Source organism: Haliaeetus leucocephalus, unplaced genomic scaffold (assembly GCF_000737465.1).
Source record: "Haliaeetus leucocephalus isolate CR32 unplaced genomic scaffold, Haliaeetus_leucocephalus-4.0 Scaffold636, whole genome shotgun sequence".
In the NCBI taxonomy this organism is placed as follows: domain Eukaryota; kingdom Metazoa; phylum Chordata; class Aves; order Accipitriformes; family Accipitridae; genus Haliaeetus; species Haliaeetus leucocephalus.
In genome coordinates, this window is record NW_010973072.1 from 610064 (window position 1) to 630587 (window position 20524).

The following is a 20524-nucleotide window of genomic DNA, read 5'->3' on the forward strand; positions in this document are numbered from 1 at the left end:
TCCCCCGGGCCCCTGCCACACGGAGGAACGAGTCTAGCCTGGCACGGCTGGGCAAGGTGGATGCCACGGCACAGGCAGCCCTGGCCAATGAGTTTGGCATCACCTCCTACCCCACGCTCAAGCTCTTCCGTGATGGCAACCGCACCCACCCCCTCGCCTACACCGGTAGGGCTGCGGCACAGCGTGATGGCCATGGCTTCCGTCGTGGGCGATGCCACGATGGGTGCTGGGGCGCAAGGATGGGTGGCAGGGGGTGATGGTGAGAAGGCTGGCGATGCCCTGATGGGGGGAGTTGCAGGGTGGTGATGGTGGGTGGGTGACAGCGTGGCGATGGTGCATGGGGTGATGGTAGGTGGGGGCTGATGGCACATGGTGGGGTGCAACGGGGGGAGAGCGGCAGCCCACTGAGGGGTGGCCAGGGTGACGGTGGGGGCCCCGCTCCGCGTGGCAGGCCAAATGGATGCCAAGGGCATCGTGCGCTGGATGCGGCGTCGGGCCGGCCCCAGTGCCACGCTGCTGCAGGACGCCGATGCTGCCGCCGCCTTCATCAGCTCCCAGGACTTGGTGGTCGTCGGCTTCTTCAAGGTGGGCTGGGGTGGGCGGGGGCCAGTTCGGGGCCGTGGCCGTGACCATGGCTGCTCATGGGGTGGCTGCGCAGGACCTGGGGGGCGAGGCAGCCCAGGCATTTTACGAGGTGGCTGGCGAGATGGTGGACGTGCCATTCGGTGTGGCCGAGGCGGCTGAGCTCTTCCAGGCATACGGGCTGTCAGCTGACACCGTCTGCCTCTTCAAGAAGGTAAGGGTGTGGCAGGGGTTTGGGGGGGGGGCCATCGTGGGACCCCCCCAGCCCTCATGGACCCCCACCCTGGCAGTTCGATGAGGGACGGACAGACTTCCCCGTGGACCCGGTGCGGGGGCTGGACACAGCTGAGCTCACCCAGCTGCTTCGTGTCCACAGCCTGGAGCTGGTGATGGAATTCTCCAATGAGGTACGGCCTGTCCCCATCCCTGTACCCACAAGGGCCATGGCCCACCCCCCCCCACCCTCCTCCTCCTCTTCAGACCTCCGACCAGATCTTCAGTGCCAAGATCCCCCACCACATGCTGCTCTTCCTCAACAAGTCGTCATCAGCGCAGCTGACGCTGCGGGATGGCTTTCGGGTGGCCGCTGGCACCTTCCGAGGCAAGGTGAGGAGGTCCCACTGGGGGGGTGGGGGGGGGGGGTGTCTGTGGGGCACCCCAGCCTCAGTGTCACCATCTCCTGCCCAGGTGCTCTTCGTGGTGGTGGATGTGACCGGGTATGGCGCTGACGTCCTGCCCTTCTTTGGCCTGACACCTGCCGATGCCCCCACCCTGCGCTTAGTCAAGATGGAGAACAACCGCAAATACCGGATGGACCAGGACACCTTCTCGGACACAGCCATACGCACCTTTGTCCAAGCTGTGCTGGATGGCAAGGTGAAGGTGAGGGATGTGGCACCGTGCCAGCCAGTACCAAGGATGCTTCCCTGTGGTGAGCAGTGGGCTGTTAACTCTGAAGCCTAATGATGGCAGTTGTGTGGTGAACACCACCCACCTGCTTGCTGATGCTCGTGCTGCCAGGCCTGAAGATTTGGGGGATTGTTACGGGAAAGGAGGCAGAAGACCATAGATGCGGAGACACACAGAGCTGGGATGGTGGCAGAGGGGCAGAGGTTGTTCAAAAGGCAGCACAGGAGCACCCCTGGCTGCACACTGAGGGCCCCCTGCCCTGGCCCGCACTGTGCCCTATGGGGCCCTGGCACCGCTCAGCCCAGGCTGTGGCCATCCTGGCTGTCCCTACAGCCCCACCTGATGAGCGCGGAGCCTCCCGAAGACTGGGACACACGGCCCGTTAAAGTTCTGGTGGGGAAGACCTTCGAGCAGGTGGCGTTTGATGAGACCAAGAACGTTTTTGTCAAGTTCTGTAAGTGCCAGGGCTGCCTGCGGCCCTTCCCGAGCTCTGCCATGGGACTCAGCCCCCGGCCCTGTCCCCAACTCCTCACCTGGGGGATGCCGCACCTGGACCCCTGGCCCCCCGGCTCATCCCCCGGCACTGTGCCCATCCCATAGATGCACCGTGGTGCTCCCACTGCCAGGCGATGGCAGCTGCCTGGGAGGAGCTGGGTGAGCGCTACAAGGACCACGAGGACATCGTCATCGCTGAGTTGGACGCCATGGCCAACGAGCTGGAGAACATCACCATCAAAGGCTTCCCCACCCTGCACTACTTCCCCGCGGGGCCGGGCAGAAAGGTAGGTGGGGGCACTCATGGGGCCACCCTGGCTCTGCCAGCACCCAGATGGGGTGACCCCTCGTCCCCCTTCCATCCCGTGGCTCCAGATGGTCGAGTACAAAAGCGCCCGAGACGTGGAGACCTTCTCCAAGTTCCTGGAAAATGGGGGAACGCTGCCCGAGGAGCCGCCTGTGGTGAGTGCTGTCCCCCCCCCGCCCCCCCAAAGGCCAGAGACACCCACCCACCCCGGGGTGGCCCCCAGCCTCTGCTGGGCAGGGAGACGGATCCTGCAGGATAGGGACAGGGACAGGCAGGGGCTGTGTGTCTGTCTATGCCTCACTGCTGCCTTCTCCAGGTGCCCAAGACCCCCGAGAACAGCACGGGCAGGGAGGAACCCAGTCTGCTTGGGACGGCCGAATCCCGGGATGAGCTGTGAGCCCTGTGCCGCTCGGGTGCGTGCTATAAACAACCTGGAAACGATGCGGGCTCTGGTCTGTGTCTGTGTCTCCACAGCACCGCGGAATGCACATCTTGGGGAGCACCCACATGTCCTGGGGACAGAGCAGGGCTGACGATGGGCAGAGCCCCCACTACCGCAGGGCAGCTTGGCCCTGGGCCCCCGTGGAAGGGGGTGCTGAGCCAGCACGGCCTCATGTGTGCCACAGCGCTCATCGTGGCAGCCCTGCGATGACAGGGGGTGGCCAATGCTGTGGAGGACAGGGCCCTGGGGCTGGGCTGGACCTCGTGCTGGGCTGCCGGGGTGCAGGTGATGGGGGAACCAGCCAGGCTCTCTCCCTCGTGGCTCACAGGCAGCCCTCCCACTGCAGGGCTCCACAGTCGTGTACCAGCCCCAGGGGAGCGCCAGGAGCTGCTGTCACAGCCAGGGAAGGCAAGAAGAGCCCAACACGGGGCTCCACACGCTCCTTTTAAGCCTGGCTCGCAGCCTCTAGGACCCCCCCAGCATCCCCTCCAAACCCTGGCACCATCCCCTCTCCCCTGGGCCTGCTGATCCCAGACCCTGGGCGATTCCTCCAGGGGCAACATGTTGGTCGCCTGGGGCCAGGACCTGCCCGGCCACCCCTCCAGGCAGCCCACAGCTGCCCCAGCCCCACCATGTGCCCAGGCCCTTTGCCTGACCTGCCCCATCCTCCGGCCACTCCAGCAGGCTGCCGGGGGCCCGGGTGCCTTCTCCGCGGGGAAGGAAGAAAGCAGCAGGCGGTGGGACGTGGGGTTTTATTTCATTTTATCCAAGTACCTTTGAAAAGATCATTGTACAAGTCAGCACATGAGAATGCAGAGGAGATGTCGCCGGGGCTGCGCGGCCGCTGTACATATTTACAGGGGACCCCCTGAGAAAAAAAGGGGGAGACGGAAATCCCAGGCATGTTAACAACCTCACCAGACACAACACCATCAGAACTTAAAAAAACAGGGAGGAAAACCGCTCATAACGTTGTTCCCGGGCTGAAAACGATTGCGGATTTTTGCTGGACTTCATGTAGCGTATAGGCAAGTCACAGAACCATGTTTTAAAGGCACTCGGTGACATATAAAACAGGGTGAGTCGCATTCTGGCGTGGTGCCCCAGGGTCCCCGGCAGCTCCAACTGCTGTGAGCAGGGCAGGGCGAGCGCTGACATGGAAGCCCCTTGGCTTTGGGGGCTGCCCTGGTTTCTGTGGGCAGGCGAGGGCTGGACTCCAGAGGAGCCGGCACAGACCTGCAGCCGTGCTGGAGCAGGGTAGGGCCCAGGCTAGGGGACAGGCAGAGCAGAGGGCAGGGTGGTGGGAGCACCCGCGCAGCCCCCAGCTTTCTTGCATCCGAGTAAGCCCAGGAGACCCCGGCTGCCCCGCTGGGTGACCTGGCCCTACACAAGCTCCACAAACTGGCATCAACACCCCCCCTTGCTCTTGGCAGCAGGCTGCAGTGCCCTCATGCTGCCTCCCCTGAGACACAGAATCCACCAAAGGACACAGAACTCCTAAAAAGACATTTCTTGTCCTCAGTTTTAGTGTCTAATCAGTTCCCTGCTCTATTATGTTTCTCCTAAAAAGAGTCCCCTGACCAAAGCCAGAGCTTGGCACCAGGGGCCTGGGCACGTCTGCGCCAGGCACATGGGTGCCAGCCCTCTGCGGACCCACAGCACCCTCCTGGGAAGCGAACCCTTCTCCAGGGGCACATGGGGTGGGGGGATGAACACGAGGGGCTGTGGGATGCCAGCACCCAGCCTGCTGCCCCGGCTCCGAGCCAGCCCTTGCACTGTGGGAAGCCCCCAGCCCCGAGAGCTGGCCCTGACCCTTCTGTCCCTCGGGGATTTACTCGGTCACAAGAAAGCTCAGGAGGAAAAAAAACCCATCCTACCATGTCCAGCAGCTGAGACTGCCAGGGAGGCGAGACCCCGACTCGTTCCAAATGGCTCAATAATCTTCTGAGGTGAGCTGGAACCACAGCCCCTCCGGAGTGGAGTCACCCCTTCCACGCCGGCGGGGGGAGAGCGGTTCTGCCCCGGCAGCGCTCCGAAGCCATCCACGACTGGGGGCCGGGGCAGGGTGCTGTGAAAGCGAGGAGCAGACGGAGTCTGACGGATGGCTGTACACTTTGGGCGAGTTCTGCAGTACCTGTATGTTTTACATTTACATAAGAGCACTGTGACATTGGAAATATTTTCCTTTTATTACAATATATCAAAAATATGCAGCTTTAGTAAACAAGGTCATATTACACTTTCTAATGCACTGTACAATGCTACATTACACTTATATTCGGTATGGAGAGGGGAGCCCAGGCTCCCACTGGCAGGTTTGCGAGGTGAAACGATGTCCACCGGCAACCTAGAGCTTGCCCAGGTCCGTGCCGGAGCAGGCTGCCGCCCTCTGCCCTGGGCTCGCGCGGCACCTGCGGCAGTAGCACTGCCAGCATCTGCCCCAGGCCCTCTCCTCCGGTCCCAGAGTCTTTCACAGTCCTGTCCTCACACCTCGGCAGCCCTGGAGCTTAGTCGATCTTTTCCACCTTCCCGATGATCTTCTCTTCGAAGATGGGCAGGATGGTGTCATCCTCCCGCACCTCCTCGAAGACCACACCACAGTCGAACTCGTCACTCACTTTCTTAAAGTAATACCTGAAAAACCCAAAACATGGGGGCAGAAAGGAAAAAAAAGAGCAGGTGAATGGTCATGGGGGCACCGCAGTCCCCAAATGTGGGTACAGCCCTTCCAAGCCCCTGAGCTCATGGTGCATGTGGAGGCAACTGCAGCCACACTTTTTCCCCTGCCCTCACCCAGTGAGCAAAAAGAGTGGTCAGGATCCGTGCTGGCACGTTTAGGAGCTCCAGCCCTGAACCCAAGCCCATTCAGAGCTTTTCCAAAAGTAGTGGCTGGAGGCGCCCGTACAGGCTTTGCCATGGCAGCTGCTACTTCGAAGGGGGAACTTGGAAGAGCTACACGCCCCATGCCTGGCTACTTTGGGACTCCGGCAGGACCCAAACTCCCTGTCCTCACTGGTGGAAAGTTTGTGAGGAGCTGAAATGGCTCTGGAAATTGGAGGGCTCCTCACAGCATGACTGAGAACCGTCTGCTGCTGCTCCTCAATAGCCCAGGACCTCACAGTACCCTGCAGGCAGCTCAGCAGCTTCCGCTGAAGGTGCAAACCATGATGCAGGACATTTCTGGTACAAAACCCAATCTGCCCCATCCCTGTAACCTCCCTCTTCAACAGCCATGGCTCTACTGCCACATTGCCAGTGTAGCATGCCTCGCAAGAGCCCCCCTGGAAGGCTGTTGGGACCTCCAGGAGCCCCTGACCTACCTCCATCACGCTCCTTTGCCTTGGTGGGGGCAACACCACTGCATCCTGGCAGCGGCATCTGCCAGGGGTCACTGACAGTCTGCTGGCACCATACCGCACACGGGGAGATGCCCTTACCTGTAGTTCCCTTTCTTGGTCAGCAGCTCCTTGAACTGTCCCAGCGTTACCACGCGCCCTTTGACAAGGGTGCGGTAAGGGATCGGCTCTCCGCAGAAGTAGTAAGCGACCACAATGTTCTCACATGGCTGGGACGTGCCGCTGCCTGGTCTCTTCTGGGGCTTCAACCTGCTGTGCAAAAATACAAGCGACCTGCTGAGTATCAGCCCACCTGCCAGCATGGGCAGGCCCAACAGCCCGTATCTGCAGAGCCTGGATGGACCTGCCGAATTAACACCCAGGGCCCTCAGGAGCATCCTTTGCTCTGACCACCAGCTCTCTTGGCATGCAGCCACACGCTGAGACTGGCGAAGGAGCAAAAGGCACTTGGAAAGGCTGGATGGGGCCAGCCCGCAGTTACAAGGAGGGCGCAGGTTCTAGCTCAGGCCCTTGGTGCTGAAGAAACCTGTCCCCGGGCTTTGAGAGGGGATGGCCCTTCCCACAGCACCGCTGACTTGAGGAGTCATTGGTAAGCTCCAGGCAAGGCAGAACATCCCAGGCCCATGGCAGCAGACCCAGGTCACCATCAGCACGCTCCTGGTGCGCACTGAGCACGCAGGACTGGATGCACGCTTGGGGATGGTAACACAAACACCGCTCAGACTACTCGGGATTATTGCTGCTGTGGCCAAAATAGCTCAGGACGGCATTCCGCTGACCTACATCTGCTGGGCTGTGCAGACAGGACTGCTCCTGCTCCCTGCGGCTCCCCTGGGCACCTCTCCCAGCGTAGATGGAGGTCGGAGGAGATGGAGCTCCCAGCGCGATGTGTCCTTGGAGGCTTTGCTGCCCGTCCCATCCGCACAGAGTGGCAAGGCAGCCGCCATCCCCAAAACCTCAGTGACTTTAAATCTCCTGTGTTTTCCTGACTCTCAGGATGTTGGTCTGGTCTCTGCTTCCAGCCCACACACTGGGGTTCTGCTACGTGGTGCCATCACTAGACTGAAAGCGTCAGCCCAGTCCTAACCCCATTTTAAGAAGTAGACAAAAGTAGCAATAATAAAAAGCAGGGTACTTTGCCCTTCTGTAGAACCTTTCATCTCGAGTGCCGTAAATGCTGCACAAACATTGGAGCAGCCTACACAAATTGGTAACTTGGCATGCGTGGTCTAAGCCAGAGGCACCCTTCTCTTTCAAAGTCACATAAAACAAATTTGGCAGCTTTAAAAAATTATTTTAAAAGCACGCTGGGTAAAAAAGATGATTTTGTATTTACATGACTGGAAAGTTGCTATAAAAACCAGAATTTGCCAAGCACATGAGGTAATCGCAGTTTTGGAAATGACTCTGACCCTAACCTTTAAACATTGGCTTGCGGGCAGAGCACCTTTTTAATGGCATGCCCACGTAAACATCAGCACTGCAAACCAAGACCAGACGTGATCTTTTCACCTCTTTCTAAAGGCATGAGAGGTCTAGAGTTCAACTGAACAACCTTCCTGGTGCCTGCTCTGCCTGGAAGACCTTTGGAGAAGATGCAGCCTCCTGAGAGGCAAGGGTCCGCTCCTGGTGCCAGCAGAGCTCTCCGAGCCTCTCCCATTCCCATATCAAAGCACAGGATGCCCTTTAGCTAGAAAAACATTAAGGAATTGAGTCATCCTTGGAAAAAAAAAAAAAAAGAGGCATTTAAAGGAAAAATGGGTCATAAATTCAGACAAATTCTGTGAACCCTGCGAGCCAGAAGTTAATTGAAGGGGTTTGGAAAACCTCAAAGTCCCTAAGCTTCTCTTAATCCTACTGGAAACAAGTCATGACTAAGAGAGAGCTGCTGTGTGCCTGGGGGGCTGGGGACACAGCCCTGCGCAGGCAACAAAGCCATTTCCCCCAGGGCCGCTGTTCTCTTTCACCTTGGGAGATGGAGACGACACCCCCAGGCTCTGCCATGGTAGAAGCGAGAGGGGGACCATGCGGGTGGCTGGGAGCCTCATTCCTCCTCCTCCTCTTCCTGCTGTGTAATTCATCCCTGAAAGGCCATTTTGGAACGTGCTCAGCCTGGCTCCAGCGCTCACCTCTTCCCAGAGCAGAGGTGTGCTGTAAAATGATGCCCAAAATGATGCCCAAAATGATCCCCAAAAGTGGAAACTCTGCACTGCTTCACAGAGCTAGAGTTAAAACCAATCCCCATGGCTTTGGATGCCCCTACTTTTGCCATAAATCAAAGCAAGGGTGGATGGCTGTGGTGCCCCCAAGCTTCTGGGGCTGAACAAGGCCGTGCAGTGGGACCGGCTGGCCGGGAACAGAATACACACACATGCCAAACCGCAGCCACCGATCTCTAGCAGGCTGAAGCAGAGCCTGATGAATATGGAATCACTGAAAATGTAATTTTCCAAGAGCTCCTCTCAGGAGAATGAAGCAACACAACTGTCTCCGCTTTTGTCATCGCCAAGAGATCTCCTGAGACCACAGCTTACCCAAACAGGCCACCAGACCGTCTCTGAGCCCTGACTCATTAGAGCTTCCACCTGCACCCATCTCCTGGGTGGCAGCATGACCCAGAAACACAGCCAGGTACCACCACCCTTTGCTGCATTTGTTGCAAGCACAAAATGTTACTCAGTAAGGAAACAGCAGCACTCATCTGACTTACTGCATCTGCATCTCAGTCCTGATTTCTTAGCTGTATAACCCATGACAGAGAAACTAAGTCTGGGTTACAGCACCAATTCAACCTCACTGCGATGCAGAGGTGAGGTGCCCAGCTCGCTCCAACTCAGCCCTGGAAAGCCTGAAATGCACCCAGCAGACGTTACCTTGGGAGATGTCCCTGCCGCCAGCTCTGCTCCTCTTCCAGGCTTGGCCCAACCCAATTAATTCCAAACTGAGATCATGCTAACGTTCTCACTGCTTGCAAAAATATTTTCTCTGAAGAGCTGGTACTAATTACTTCATCCAGCTGCAAACGTAAGTGAACTGTGACACTGAGCTACAGAAAATGGCTCAAAGCCTGGCTGTACATGGAAGAAACCTGATGGTCACTGGGACACCAATGCTGGGCATACTGGATCTGCAGGTCATTCAGTACCGGACACTTAATCCTGCATTGCTTTCTAGCAGCAGCCAGGTAGCTATTTCAGAGATCAGTGTCCCCTCAAATGCTGCAGAATAGGGAGAGAAAGGCTTTTTCTGCAATAGAAGTGTGATTTCTGGAAGAACATTTATGATTCCCAGTACAGGCACTGCAGGCGCCTCCTTTATTTCTAGCAGGGCAGTGCTGGGGTGGGAGCGGGGCCGCTGGCACCCCCATGCAGGGCAGCAGGCAGTTAGTTGGGAAGGGCCACTGCTGGCGAGGGCTGTGCGGGAGGAGAGCGGCTGGTGAGCCGGGTAACTGTGCCGGCAAGGTCAGCTTGGCCGTACAAAGCTGGCACGGTGCACTCTCCTCCCGCAGCCAGCTCAAGCCAGTGCCTCAAGGACACCTCTGGGCTCACCTCCACCCCTCTTGCCACCAGCAGTGTGCTGCCCCAAGGCTGCTGACAAACCTGGGACACTGGCTCCAGTTTCCCAGGGCTCTTCAAAGCTCCTGACTGAAATAAATGGTGTTTTCATGTGAGCTCCCCTCTCCGTTTCTGCTCTGCTCTCAAAAGAGCTGTGGGGTCTATTTTCAGGCAGGCTCCTGTGCTAACCATAGCAGGAGCTCTGTAAAAAGCTGCTAGCTCAGGCGTGCTTCAGCTGGAGCACCCGATCCTGCCAAAATCCAGCAGACAGATTTCAACATTCAGAAATCTTTGGCTCCCTTGGGGGACTGCTGCATCCATTCTTGCCTGCTACTGAACATGGGCACATTTGCTTTTCATGAGCAGTTCCCCACTGGCGAACATGCCTCCCTGTTTTTTCCACACATGGGGCAGGTCAGGGGGATCCCTGCATCACCGGGAGAAGAGCCAGACCTCATGGAGAGGCAGTGTAAGCAGAGCAGCCCAGCACTGAGACTGCTCAGGCTGTCCTCCCGCTGGTCTGCACGGCATTTACCACAATGCCACCGGGTTCCTACAAAGGCTACACTTACAATACATGCCAAATTATTATTACAGTATTAACTGCATATGCATATAGCCCAGGCCAGTGTTTCCAAAGTGTGCATCTGCATCTAGACATTTCTGGGGAAGGTGCATGAATTTATTACAACTATAAATGACTCTACTAATAAACCCTATCCAATTACACTGACTGAAAGGTAGATCAAATAAACTTGGCTTAACCTGACTTGGGAGAGCCCTCTAATTACCTGGCTTTCAATCAATGCTCTGACATAAATACACAGAAGTCTGCTACATGGTCACTGCATGCAAAAATAATTGGAGCTTGGCAATTAAAAGAGCTTCTTTTTAAAATTACATTTGTGTTTCTAAGAGTCAGACTGCGAAGTTTCAAGTTTTCAGAAGACAGCTATAAAGTTGTGAAAGGTTTTTAATGGACAAAGTGCTTTTAGCTGTTAACAGTAATTATCTAGCCCTTCCAAAATGCATTTAATCTGAGAGCTCCACGTGCCTTGCAAATAATGTTCCCTGAAAGATAACACAGGAGCAGGAGAATTAGTTCTGCAACAGGCATTAAGCTGAGTCACAAAAAGATGCAGTGACTTGGATACGGCCATGCAGCGAGTCAATGCTGCTGCAGCAGGACTACAGCGCAGCGCTCTCATCCAGATGCCATGAGCAGCCTTTGCCAGAAGCCTGTGGGAGATGTAGATAAAGAGCAAATACATATTCTTCTTCTGCACTTAATTCTGCTGCATCCTGCTGAATTCTGCTCCTGCACCAACCTTTGAAATCATCATGCGAGTGTGAATGAGTGGAGAGTCAGCAAGTACCAGGGGAAGAGAGCTCTCCTGTACCATGAGCCTTCTAGACATGCTCCCCCTGCCCAGCTCCTCCTCAAGCTTTCAGCAGTCCCTTCCCCACCCTGCCAGGAGCATTTCCAGCCTCTTCATCCACAAACCACAAGCCCAGGCCCTCAAGGTGGGTTTTGGCATTTGCACCACCACATCAGAGGGACTGAGGCAGATTTCTCTGACCTCCCTGCATGTGCCTCCACCCAGCTGGTGCTGGGAGCTGGAGACCAGAGCAGAGGACACGGATATCTCCCCCAGCTGCCCACCTTCAGAACAGTCTCCCCCTTCCCTCCCACGCACAATCAGACCCTATTTCTGTACCTTTGTTTAAGGGGGAGTTTTCCAGCCCTTTTTTCCTCCTCCTCCAACCTCCTGCGAGCTTCTTCCAGCTGGGTGAGAGGGTTGGGGGCTGGATTGGGCGGCATGGTAGGATCTTGGATGAAGGGGTGAGAAGGCTGGACGACGTTTCGGAGCTGGGCACTGACCCATGGATGCACCGCAACAGGTCGCTCAATGGAGAGGGGTCGGACCATATCATGGGACAGCTGCTTCTTGGCACCTGAAGAGCTACACACAAACACAAAAGTTTTACATGGACCACCGAGCTGCTTTGCACAGGCACACAGTCACTCCTAGATGGACCTACTGCTCCTGCAGCTGACCATGGGCACCACTGCGAAGCTCCTTACAATGTGGCTTCTGAGGGAGAGGGGAGCACCATCCACCTCTAGAGAAGATTTCAAGACAGCAAGCCCTGAGACGTCAGGGTGAGCAACCCAACCTTGACACAAAGCCCACTGATCCATTTATGGGCTCTCATCAAGTGCACAATACATAAAAATAAAACCAGCAAAAGGCAGCTCCACCATTTATGACATCGCCTCAGAAGATGCCCTCCCATGTGTTGCCAACGTTCCCAGCTTGGGAGCGTCTCCATGAGCCACTGGTTGGCATCTCCAGGGAAAGGGATGTTGCCAGGATGTGCTCATCCTTCCCCAGCTCCAGTGGCAGAACCTGCTGCCTGACTTCATGGTAGCCTGGCACTGCGCATGGCCCTGGCATTCGGTCCCAGATGCCTGCAGTGCAACCCACCCTGGCATCTACCATCAAGCAAGAGAAGAAACCACCAGCAGTCTCAGCACTCAGCCACCAGTGCAGCTGTGCCAGAGGGAATGAGACCCTAGATCTCTCTTGTCAACACCCAGCAAGCACCGTTTTTTGCCAGACTGACCAGACTGTGATTAAGGATCTGTGCCCATAGGAGATCTGTTTGACTGCAGCGAGATTCCTGAGACAGCCATGTCCCTGGCTCCCCTCTAGGCAGGTGAGGCCATCCCAGAGGATGCTCCCAGCAAGCCAAAATGACTGACAACCCTGAGCTGCGCTAAACTGCTTACTCAGGACCAATGGCTAAAGTGCAGTAGGTCCTATGTTTCTCCCAGCACCTTGCAGGAGTAACAGGCATTTACACACAGCAAATGCTTAAAGGAAAAATACTACCTACTGCATGCCATGTTATCCACCTTGGAACCATAGTGGCAATTTGTGAGATTCCCCTGGGGCTGCAACCTCCCCTCATGGCCACAAGTCATCTCTCAGAAAAACCAGCCCCTAGAGCCCCCGAGCAGCCTCAGTCTCCAAAGGGTCTAAATGCTTGTGCCTGGTGAATTCTTGTCTTCCCAAGGTCTCCAGGAACAAGGCAGACTGCTGGACAGCCTTGTGCAGGAGATGCAATACAACAGTGTGAAGACCCCTCACTCTGCCAGCCCTTACCCATGGTTTGTTTTCTTATGCCTGCTGATCTCTTTCTCTCCTTCTATGATCCACTGAAGGATCTTCTGGTTTCTCTCCACGTCTTCAGGAGATCCTGGCATCTCATAGTTGGCACCATCACTTTTCCCTGAATCGGTCTTCTTAACATTTCTTTTTGAGAGCAGACTTGCTTTCCCACTGCAAGAACAAAGCTTGAGACATTAGCGCTTTGCCTAAGCCACACCACGGCAGAGCGCGGCAGAGGATGGACATGTCTACCTCCAGACATATTCAGCCCTGCCGGGGTCTGGTGCTGCCTGCAGTGCAGATGTGGCCCTGGCTGCCTTCCACAGACCCCTGGCTCTACCATAGCTCAAACCAACCATGCTGCAGTTATGAGGCTAAGAGCAAGACCAGCCAGACCTAGGCACAGCAGGGTCCTCCATCCAGCCACCTGCAGGGAAAGGGAGCTTCTCCTCTGGGCAAATGAGCCACAGCAACGTGGCAAAAAGCCCAGCAGATCTGCCACACGAAGGGTTGTGTAAAACCCCTGTCTCTGCTCAGAGCAGGAGGCTAATCTTGGTGCTGCAATCCATCGGCTGCCTCTCCATGTCAGACCACTGCTTGAAACCTGAGCCCTACCCATCACCCCCAGATTCACTGATACCCCAAGACTGCTGATTTGCCATACCCAACATTCGCTTCTCACCCCAACCTGAACCAAGGCTTCACATCATGGTGGAAGATCGCATCCTGGCTGGTGGGGGGCTGCCTTCTTCAGGCTCTCGTGCACTGGGAAGCACAGCCACCTCAAACACTATAGCCAGATGGACACCAGCCAGTAACTGACACTCTGGCTATGCTTGTGGTGGCAGTGAAGGCTCCTACAGAAACCCCACCGCTCCTTGCCCACATGCATGCCCGTGTGCCCAGCTGGGCAGCCCCATGCTCACAAGGCCACACAGAATTCACCCGTGCTGGCCTGTCATTGCCACAGCCTGTAATTTCATTGGAACCCCACTGTCCTAATCACCCACCTGCTTTAGTCCATAGGACCTCCCTACTTCTGCTTCTGCATGCTCACTAACACACATAGAAAAATAACCTTAACACCACAGAGGAGTAACAGGCCCTCAGACAGCTTTGCTGATTTTCTGGGGAAAAAACTTGGAGAGGGATCTACAAAGGCAGGGCAAACTGACAACTTCTTTGCTTCTCCCCACATGAGGACTAGCAGATATCAAATGAAGTTCTCCAGCAGCAGATTCAGTGCAAACAGAAAGAAGCCTTTTTCCACAGGTTGTAATCACCCTGCAGACACTGCCGTGGGGACCTGGGGGGACAGCAGCCCAGCTGGGTTCAACAAAGAGCCAGACAAGCCACTGCAAGAGACTGCTGGCTGCCAAACAAGACTGTTTGGATGCAAACTCTTGTCTTGTGAAGCTCCTAACCTGGGGACTGTCAAGACCTGGGATTTTGTGCCAGAGGAAGGACAGCTTTGAATGTGCCCTCTTAAACAATCCCCTTGAATACGTGCTGTAGTCGGTGCTAGAGAGAAGTCCTGTGTCTAGATGGGGCTTTGGGTTGATCCAGCATGGCCTGAGCATGCTGTGGCCTGATGCTCTGTTGAAGCAACAATCCCTTCCCCACAGAAACAGGGCAGATTTAACTGCTTCTCCCTCCCCAGAGAGCAGCTAGCTTCAGCTGTCTCTGCGCTCTGCCTCCCTCCTGCCGCCCTGGAAAGCTGGTCCTGCCTGCTGCAGACGCAGCTGCCTGCCTTCACTAAATATCCCACCCCTGGTACACTGCAAAGCATCACCCCAAAACCACAGCCTTGGGGAGCCAGCCAAGCTCAAGGTGAGCACAGGTCTCCCCTGTGGCTGCTCCATGGCCATCCCTTATCCTGGGAAGCCCCAGGCTTTGCTCTTACCTTTGCAGTCATCCAGTAACAGGACTAGCAAAACCTACAGCAGAGAAGGATCTTCACCCTCTCCCCTCAGCACAGAGGGGACAGAGGAATTCAAATGGCCACAGGAAGACGGACAAAAGACTGTAGGGCAGCAATATGTCTTTCCTGGGCAGAGGGTCCCCTGCCCCAGAGAACATCTCCTTGGGACAGTATGCCACGCCAGCATCGTAGCATCCATCACTTTGTTAGGATGAGAAAGGAGCGCTTCTGGTGAATGAGTTAGGCCTTGCAATAAGGAGGGCTTTTTTGTCCTCTCATAAATACCTTAGGAGACTGGTTTCTGTTACCCAGACCCCGAGGCACAGCCCTATACTTAGCAACTCCTGATGCACAGGGAAGTAGACCAGCATCTGCAATTTCTAAGCACCTCCACTGCTTTAAGGAGCAGAAAAACTACTTTATAACCAAGCCCATTAAAAATCCTGGTTAGAGGGTGTCTTTCAGCACCAGGTCACAGAGGTAAAAAGGGGTCTATAAGGGTTATGGGGGGACATACCAATTTCTGAAGAGGAAGAGCAGTGGGAGGCCCTTAAACCATGTCCCAGCATAGGCTTTCACGAGAAAACGTGGTTCAACCACCCTGTTTCACCAGCATGCTACAGCGCATTTATGAAAGAGCTTTCTAGAGAAGCCATGGCTCTGGGAACTCCCGTTGGGTGTTGCCTTGACTCACCTGTAGCCTAAAGAGTCCATGGGGACAGGGGCCATGCCCAAGTTTTCAGTGTAGTTTCGTGACTTTGTTGCATAGTTATGTGAATCTACATTCCAAGCAAAGCTGTTCTGCACTCGCTGCGTGGCCTCGGCCTCAATCTGCTCTTTTGGTTTCATCACACTGTGGTGATGGATGTGGTGGTAGATGTGTTTATGGTGGTATAAGTTAGCTGCATCCAGTTTCATTCCTGATTTTGTTGCGTGCTTGCCATGCCCTGGAGGAATTGTTCCTAGTGTCCCTGACAGCTTTCCTAAGTGGCCACTTTCTGGGGACCGTGGCTTAGGAGAGTGGCGGCCAGGTCCTGGAGACTGGCAGCCTGGTGTTTTCATCACACGCTGTACATGTTCATCGAGGATGCTTTCGGGGTTTTCTTCATGGGCATCTCTCATCTGCATCCCAGCACAGCCCATCTCAGAGTAACGAGGAGCAAAGTGATGAAAGGCTTGGGCAGAAGGCATCTTGTGGCTAATGACCAAGGGACCAGAAGAGATATCTGCATCCTCACCTTCTTCTTCCTGCAAGAAACAAGAGAACAATCAGAGAATGACAGGGTGGTGGTGGAAGGGGTCCCTAGACCCACCTCCCGCTTGCAGCAGGACTGCTGCCAACCCCTGAAGGGGTCAGGCCTGGCTTTGTCCAGCCAGATCTTGAAAACCTTCAAGATGGAGATCCACCGCCGCTCTGGAGACCTGTCCCACACTGCACCATCTGCCTGCGGAAAACTTCTAATGCTCAACCTGATCCTGCCAGTCCCAGCTTGTGGCTCTCACCTTGCTGTCTCCGAGCAGAGCTGCTCAGGTCTCTGTTCCTGTCGTTTGAGCCACCATTAGCAAGGGTCTCCCAAAGAGACTGAGGCAACCTCTGACACACAGCTCACACACCACAGTCAGGATTTACAGATGCGGCTTTTTCTGCTAAGTGTAACAACTCAATTGGACATATGAGCGGGCAGAACCTTACTAAAAAGTTCCCCAAGTCCCTTGGAGGTGGTTCTGTAACAATCAGTAGCGGAAACACAACTTACCGCACCGTACCTGCGACTTGCTTTGAGCCTTTGGTAAGGCATTGCTTCAAAGCTCATGAGATAAAGGCCGAAGGCACAGAATATGCAACAAAACAGTTCTCGAGTCAGGCAAGACCAGGGGGGTTTCTCACCCGAATGACTAGTTCACCAGGCAAAGCAAACAGCAGGCTTGTAACAGGAGGGAGCAACTGAAAGTCAACAGCAGCATGAATAGTTTTGAAAAACCAAACACTGATTTCTCCCGGGCATGCTAAGGCTGGAGTGAAACACTTCATGCAGATAAAGAAAGGGGTTGGAACTAACTGCTTGTTCTAGTAGCTCACAATGGTCTAGGACACGCTGTTAGTGACTCTTAAGTCCTTGCCAGGAAGAATAAAACTCCCCCATGCTGACAGCCACAATTTTGATGCTGACAAACTACTTTACGCTCCAACATAAACTCAGATATTTATGAAGTTTCTTTATTGGAAGTCAGGATTCCTATTTTTTTTAATTACATAAGCAGGATTCCAGTGAGTCCTTTAATCCCTCTCTCTTTTCCTCCTTTGGCACAGTAAAGAGATCAGTTGCAGCACAGGGTATCTCTGCCCTGCCAGATAAATGCATCTGCTAGAAAACACTGACTCCCATCAGCTTTGCCTGTCAGATGTCATCATCCATCACTTGCTAACCAACTTCAAAGTCTCAGCTGCCAACCACAGAGCAAGAAAGCAAATAACAGACTTCCTCCCAGTGTCACACCTGGGGGTTCAAACCTGAACAGGGGACAATGCCAGGCTTTGAAAATGCCAAAGGCATGGATGCTGCAAGCCTGGGGGTGTGACATGATGCCCATGTCTGGAGGGGACACACCACTTTAACAAATTGCTTTGAAGAACATCAGAGGCACCTTTCATCTACAGCCACAACGCTGCAGCCTGCCAACTGCTGTCCCTGGGCACCTAGCTCAGGGAAAAGAAAAGATGAAGCATGTGCTGACTAAATCCCTACCACTGGGGTAAGCATTTATTAGCAGTTTGTGAAAACCCAAAGATATGCTCAGCGCTTGGGTGGCTTTTAGGGCTGGTACCCACTTTCTGGAAAACTCTTAGGTTTAAACACTAACTAATGTGCAGGGCAAGATTTGATCCTGTTGCAGATCCCTGAGAAATGGCAGTGCATCCCTTCTGCTCAGAGCCCAGAGCTCCAGCTGTGCTGTCACACCAGAGCAGGGTGGCATGGGACTGACAACGCAGGGTGGTCCAGCCAAGCGGGTACTTGGGATCTGGGAAATCATTTGGCTGCTTGGAACTCCATTTGCCAATAACTGGGACCTGGTACTTTGCTTTGCTCTGAGACTGAGATCAGGGTGGCCTAAGGGATGGAGAGGGATGCATTGGCTTGCTCTCGGTTTGCCTTGGCTCAGCTCATCTGTGTCACTGAGCAGGAGATCTGGACCCTGAGCAGGTCCTCAGGCAGGAGCAAGTGCTGCTGGGGTGGGTGGTGTGCAGGCAAGCCCTGGGGCAGCTGGCTCCCTACCCCCCAGCACTGGTCTCAGCCTTGCATCGGGTAGGAAAGCCCCAACAGTGAGAAAATAGCAGCTAATGAAGGAATTGGGGTGCCTATCCCAAGCTGTCCTCTCTCTTCGAGCAGGGCAGAGGCCAAAGGTTTGAGTCAAGGTTGCAGATTACCAATTCTGCTGAATCTTTTCACCGTGCTTAGTCTGCAGGGAAAAAAACAACATACAGCATGAAGTAGGGGCAGCCCAAGCTGGGATTGTAATGCAGGACTTTGGATACAGCAGAGTCTAGCCTTGGCTCCGCTGCATGCACTGGTGCATTGCAAGGTGCTCCTTGCCTGAGTTATCCGACCGCAGTCAATGCCTGGCAATGCAGCAGCAGCCTTCCAACCCACCCAAACCTGCCTGCGCCCAGCTGCACAAGCCTGCTGCCTAACCTGCAGCCCCTCTGCCCACCGAGCACCCTTGTCCTGCCCGTGGCTGGCACAGGCAGAAGAAAGGGAAGACAACAACACTGCCAGGGAGGCATAGGCAAGAAGCAATAACTGCAGCATTTTACACCAAAGAAACCCGCGGCTCTGGGGAGCAGCCTCCTCCACAAGCTCAGGTTTCCTGGACACAGGGGTGGTGTGGGCTCCAGAGCCGTCTTTCGGCATCTCGATGCGGTGAGCTGGGCAAAGCTTGGTGGCATGCACAGCCTCTCGGCAGGCGGGCAAGCCCCGGGTGCCATAACCACTAGATGGTGCTTTGTTGACATAATATTGTCAGAAACCTCTTCCATCCACTCCCAAAGGCAGCGGCAGTTAGAGAGATGCAGACTTCAACTTTGCTGACTGTCTGCTGAGCTATTTTTGCTCTCCAGCAAGGTCAGGGGTGCCCTTCCCTTTGAATTAGGAGGCTGAGATCTGCACTGATGAGCTATGGGCAAGAGATACCTTGCTGCAGACCTCCTCCTCTGCCTTCTCCCAGTCCCACCCATCAGGTTGCTACTGGTCGGTAGGGCAAAATAGCTCATCTAACCACGAGTGCTTTTTCGATCATCATGCAAATGATTTCCCTCTTTAGTTAGGCAATGGTTTATATTCAAATAGTAAGAATGTCAGCACTGGCTTTGCTTCTCCTGGCTTATTTTCAGTTTGCTCAGTTCAGACAAAGAGTGATCTGTATGATACGATACCGATCTGTATGATACGATACTGCAGCTTCCATGCATGGACATGATGCTGAATTGGCTCAAAAAGTAATAAGGAAACGTGCATATTCTCTAGTCCTCTCCCACGTTGCTCAGAATAATTAATGAATTCAGAGTTTGGGTTTTTTTGAAAAACAGAAATCTTACAGTCTTTTCAGTAAAAGGCATTTGGCTTTAAATCAGATGTTTCTTCTCAATGTTACTGCATGATGTGACTTGAAAGAGAACCTGCAGGCAGCTCAGCATGGAGGAGAAAAATTCTTTTTTCTTAGCTTTTGCAAAATATTTCCAGCTTCTCTGCTAAGCAGATAACTGCCTAGTGTGACTAACACTCGTGGTTTTCCCTGTGCTGCTGTTCAGCGGACCATGAAGACCTGGTAAGAGGTTACCCTGTAGTCCTGGTGTTCAGGTCATAGAAGAATGCCCTGTGATCTATCAGGATTCAAGCTCTCCTCTTGCTGATACCAGCAGCTCCTGCACCTTAAGCGCTGACCTAAAAAAGCTGCAATTGCTTACTCTGAGTTTTTCCTGAATGGCTAATGCCAGATGCCAGCCAGTCAATGAAATACATTCTGGAGACAGCAACGAGGTTTAATATATAGCATTAGTGGGAGTCCTGGGCTTAAAAATAGATTAAGTCACACAAAAATGTGTTTAAACAGACTTAAATTTATTCTCTGGCACATAGGTATTTGCTGATTTTATGGTATTGCTACTGGCAGCTTCTTCAAGGAGGCAGAGGGTTGGGATAATATAGTCTGGTAAAGGTGGGGGCTGCAACAGAGCTATGGGAGGGGGAGGAGGAGGAGGAGGAGGAAGAAGAGTACTCTAGGACTGTGTTAGCAGAAAATGCTGCCAGTTACATTGGCTTTGTTTAGAAAGCAACAGGTACCAGACAGGAAAACAGAGCAATTCCAGAAGAACAGGAACTTAATCACACAATAGCACCTCACTGGCCTTTTCTGGCTGGATGCAGAGGTGCAGGGAGTTTGCTGGACAACACTTGGAGCTGGAGGGAACCTTACAGACCCTTCTGCCTTCCTCACTTCTCTGCATTTGAAATGCAGATGTGATTTAAAGCGAATACTACAACCTACAGCTCTTTTCTGTTTGAAGAGCTACTAGATGAACATTTAAAAATACTCTAATGGGGCTGGAGGGTCTGCCCTGGAGCCCCAGAGGCTCAGCTTCTCCGAAAGCACAGAGCTAGCCAAGACAGGCACCAACACTTCTGCTTTAAGGGAGAGCTGTGGGTTACTAAGCACAGAGCCTTTGCCTCAGGGCCATGGCAGCTATTAACTGCAGAGACTCACAATTTCTACACACAGGGCTGTA

The 20524-nt window shown here is 54.2% G+C and overlaps 2 protein-coding genes across 2 annotated transcripts in view; one reads left to right on the forward strand and one right to left on the reverse strand.

The window, feature by feature from the left end:
- Positions 1 to 2690, forward strand: part of PDIA2 (protein disulfide isomerase family A, member 2) — a gene marked incomplete at its 5' end in the record, with an annotated part of 3362 nt that extends 672 nt beyond the window's left edge. Inside the window, 10 exons of the mRNA XM_010578518.1 lie at positions 26 to 165; positions 452 to 585; positions 659 to 796; positions 873 to 989; positions 1063 to 1188; positions 1270 to 1464; positions 1825 to 1945; positions 2092 to 2273; positions 2362 to 2448; positions 2610 to 2690. Coding sequence (XP_010576820.1) covers positions 26 to 165; positions 452 to 585; positions 659 to 796; positions 873 to 989; positions 1063 to 1188; positions 1270 to 1464; positions 1825 to 1945; positions 2092 to 2273; positions 2362 to 2448; positions 2610 to 2690 — 1321 coding nt within the window. The remainder of the gene's footprint in view (positions 1 to 25; positions 166 to 451; positions 586 to 658; positions 797 to 872; positions 990 to 1062; positions 1189 to 1269; positions 1465 to 1824; positions 1946 to 2091; positions 2274 to 2361; positions 2449 to 2609) is intronic.
- A 2210-nt stretch (positions 2691 to 4900) lies between these two features.
- Positions 4901 to 20524, reverse strand: part of AXIN1 (axin 1) — an 80857-nt gene continuing 65233 nt past the window's right edge. Inside the window, exons 7-11 of the mRNA XM_010578393.1 lie at positions 15437 to 15990; positions 12816 to 12992; positions 11364 to 11609; positions 6173 to 6340; positions 4901 to 5369 (exon numbers count right to left, since the gene is read on the reverse strand). Of these exons, the coding sequence (XP_010576695.1) occupies positions 5243 to 5369; positions 6173 to 6340; positions 11364 to 11609; positions 12816 to 12992; positions 15437 to 15990 (1272 nt within the window). The 3' untranslated portion in view covers positions 4901 to 5242. The remainder of the gene's footprint in view (positions 5370 to 6172; positions 6341 to 11363; positions 11610 to 12815; positions 12993 to 15436; positions 15991 to 20524) is intronic.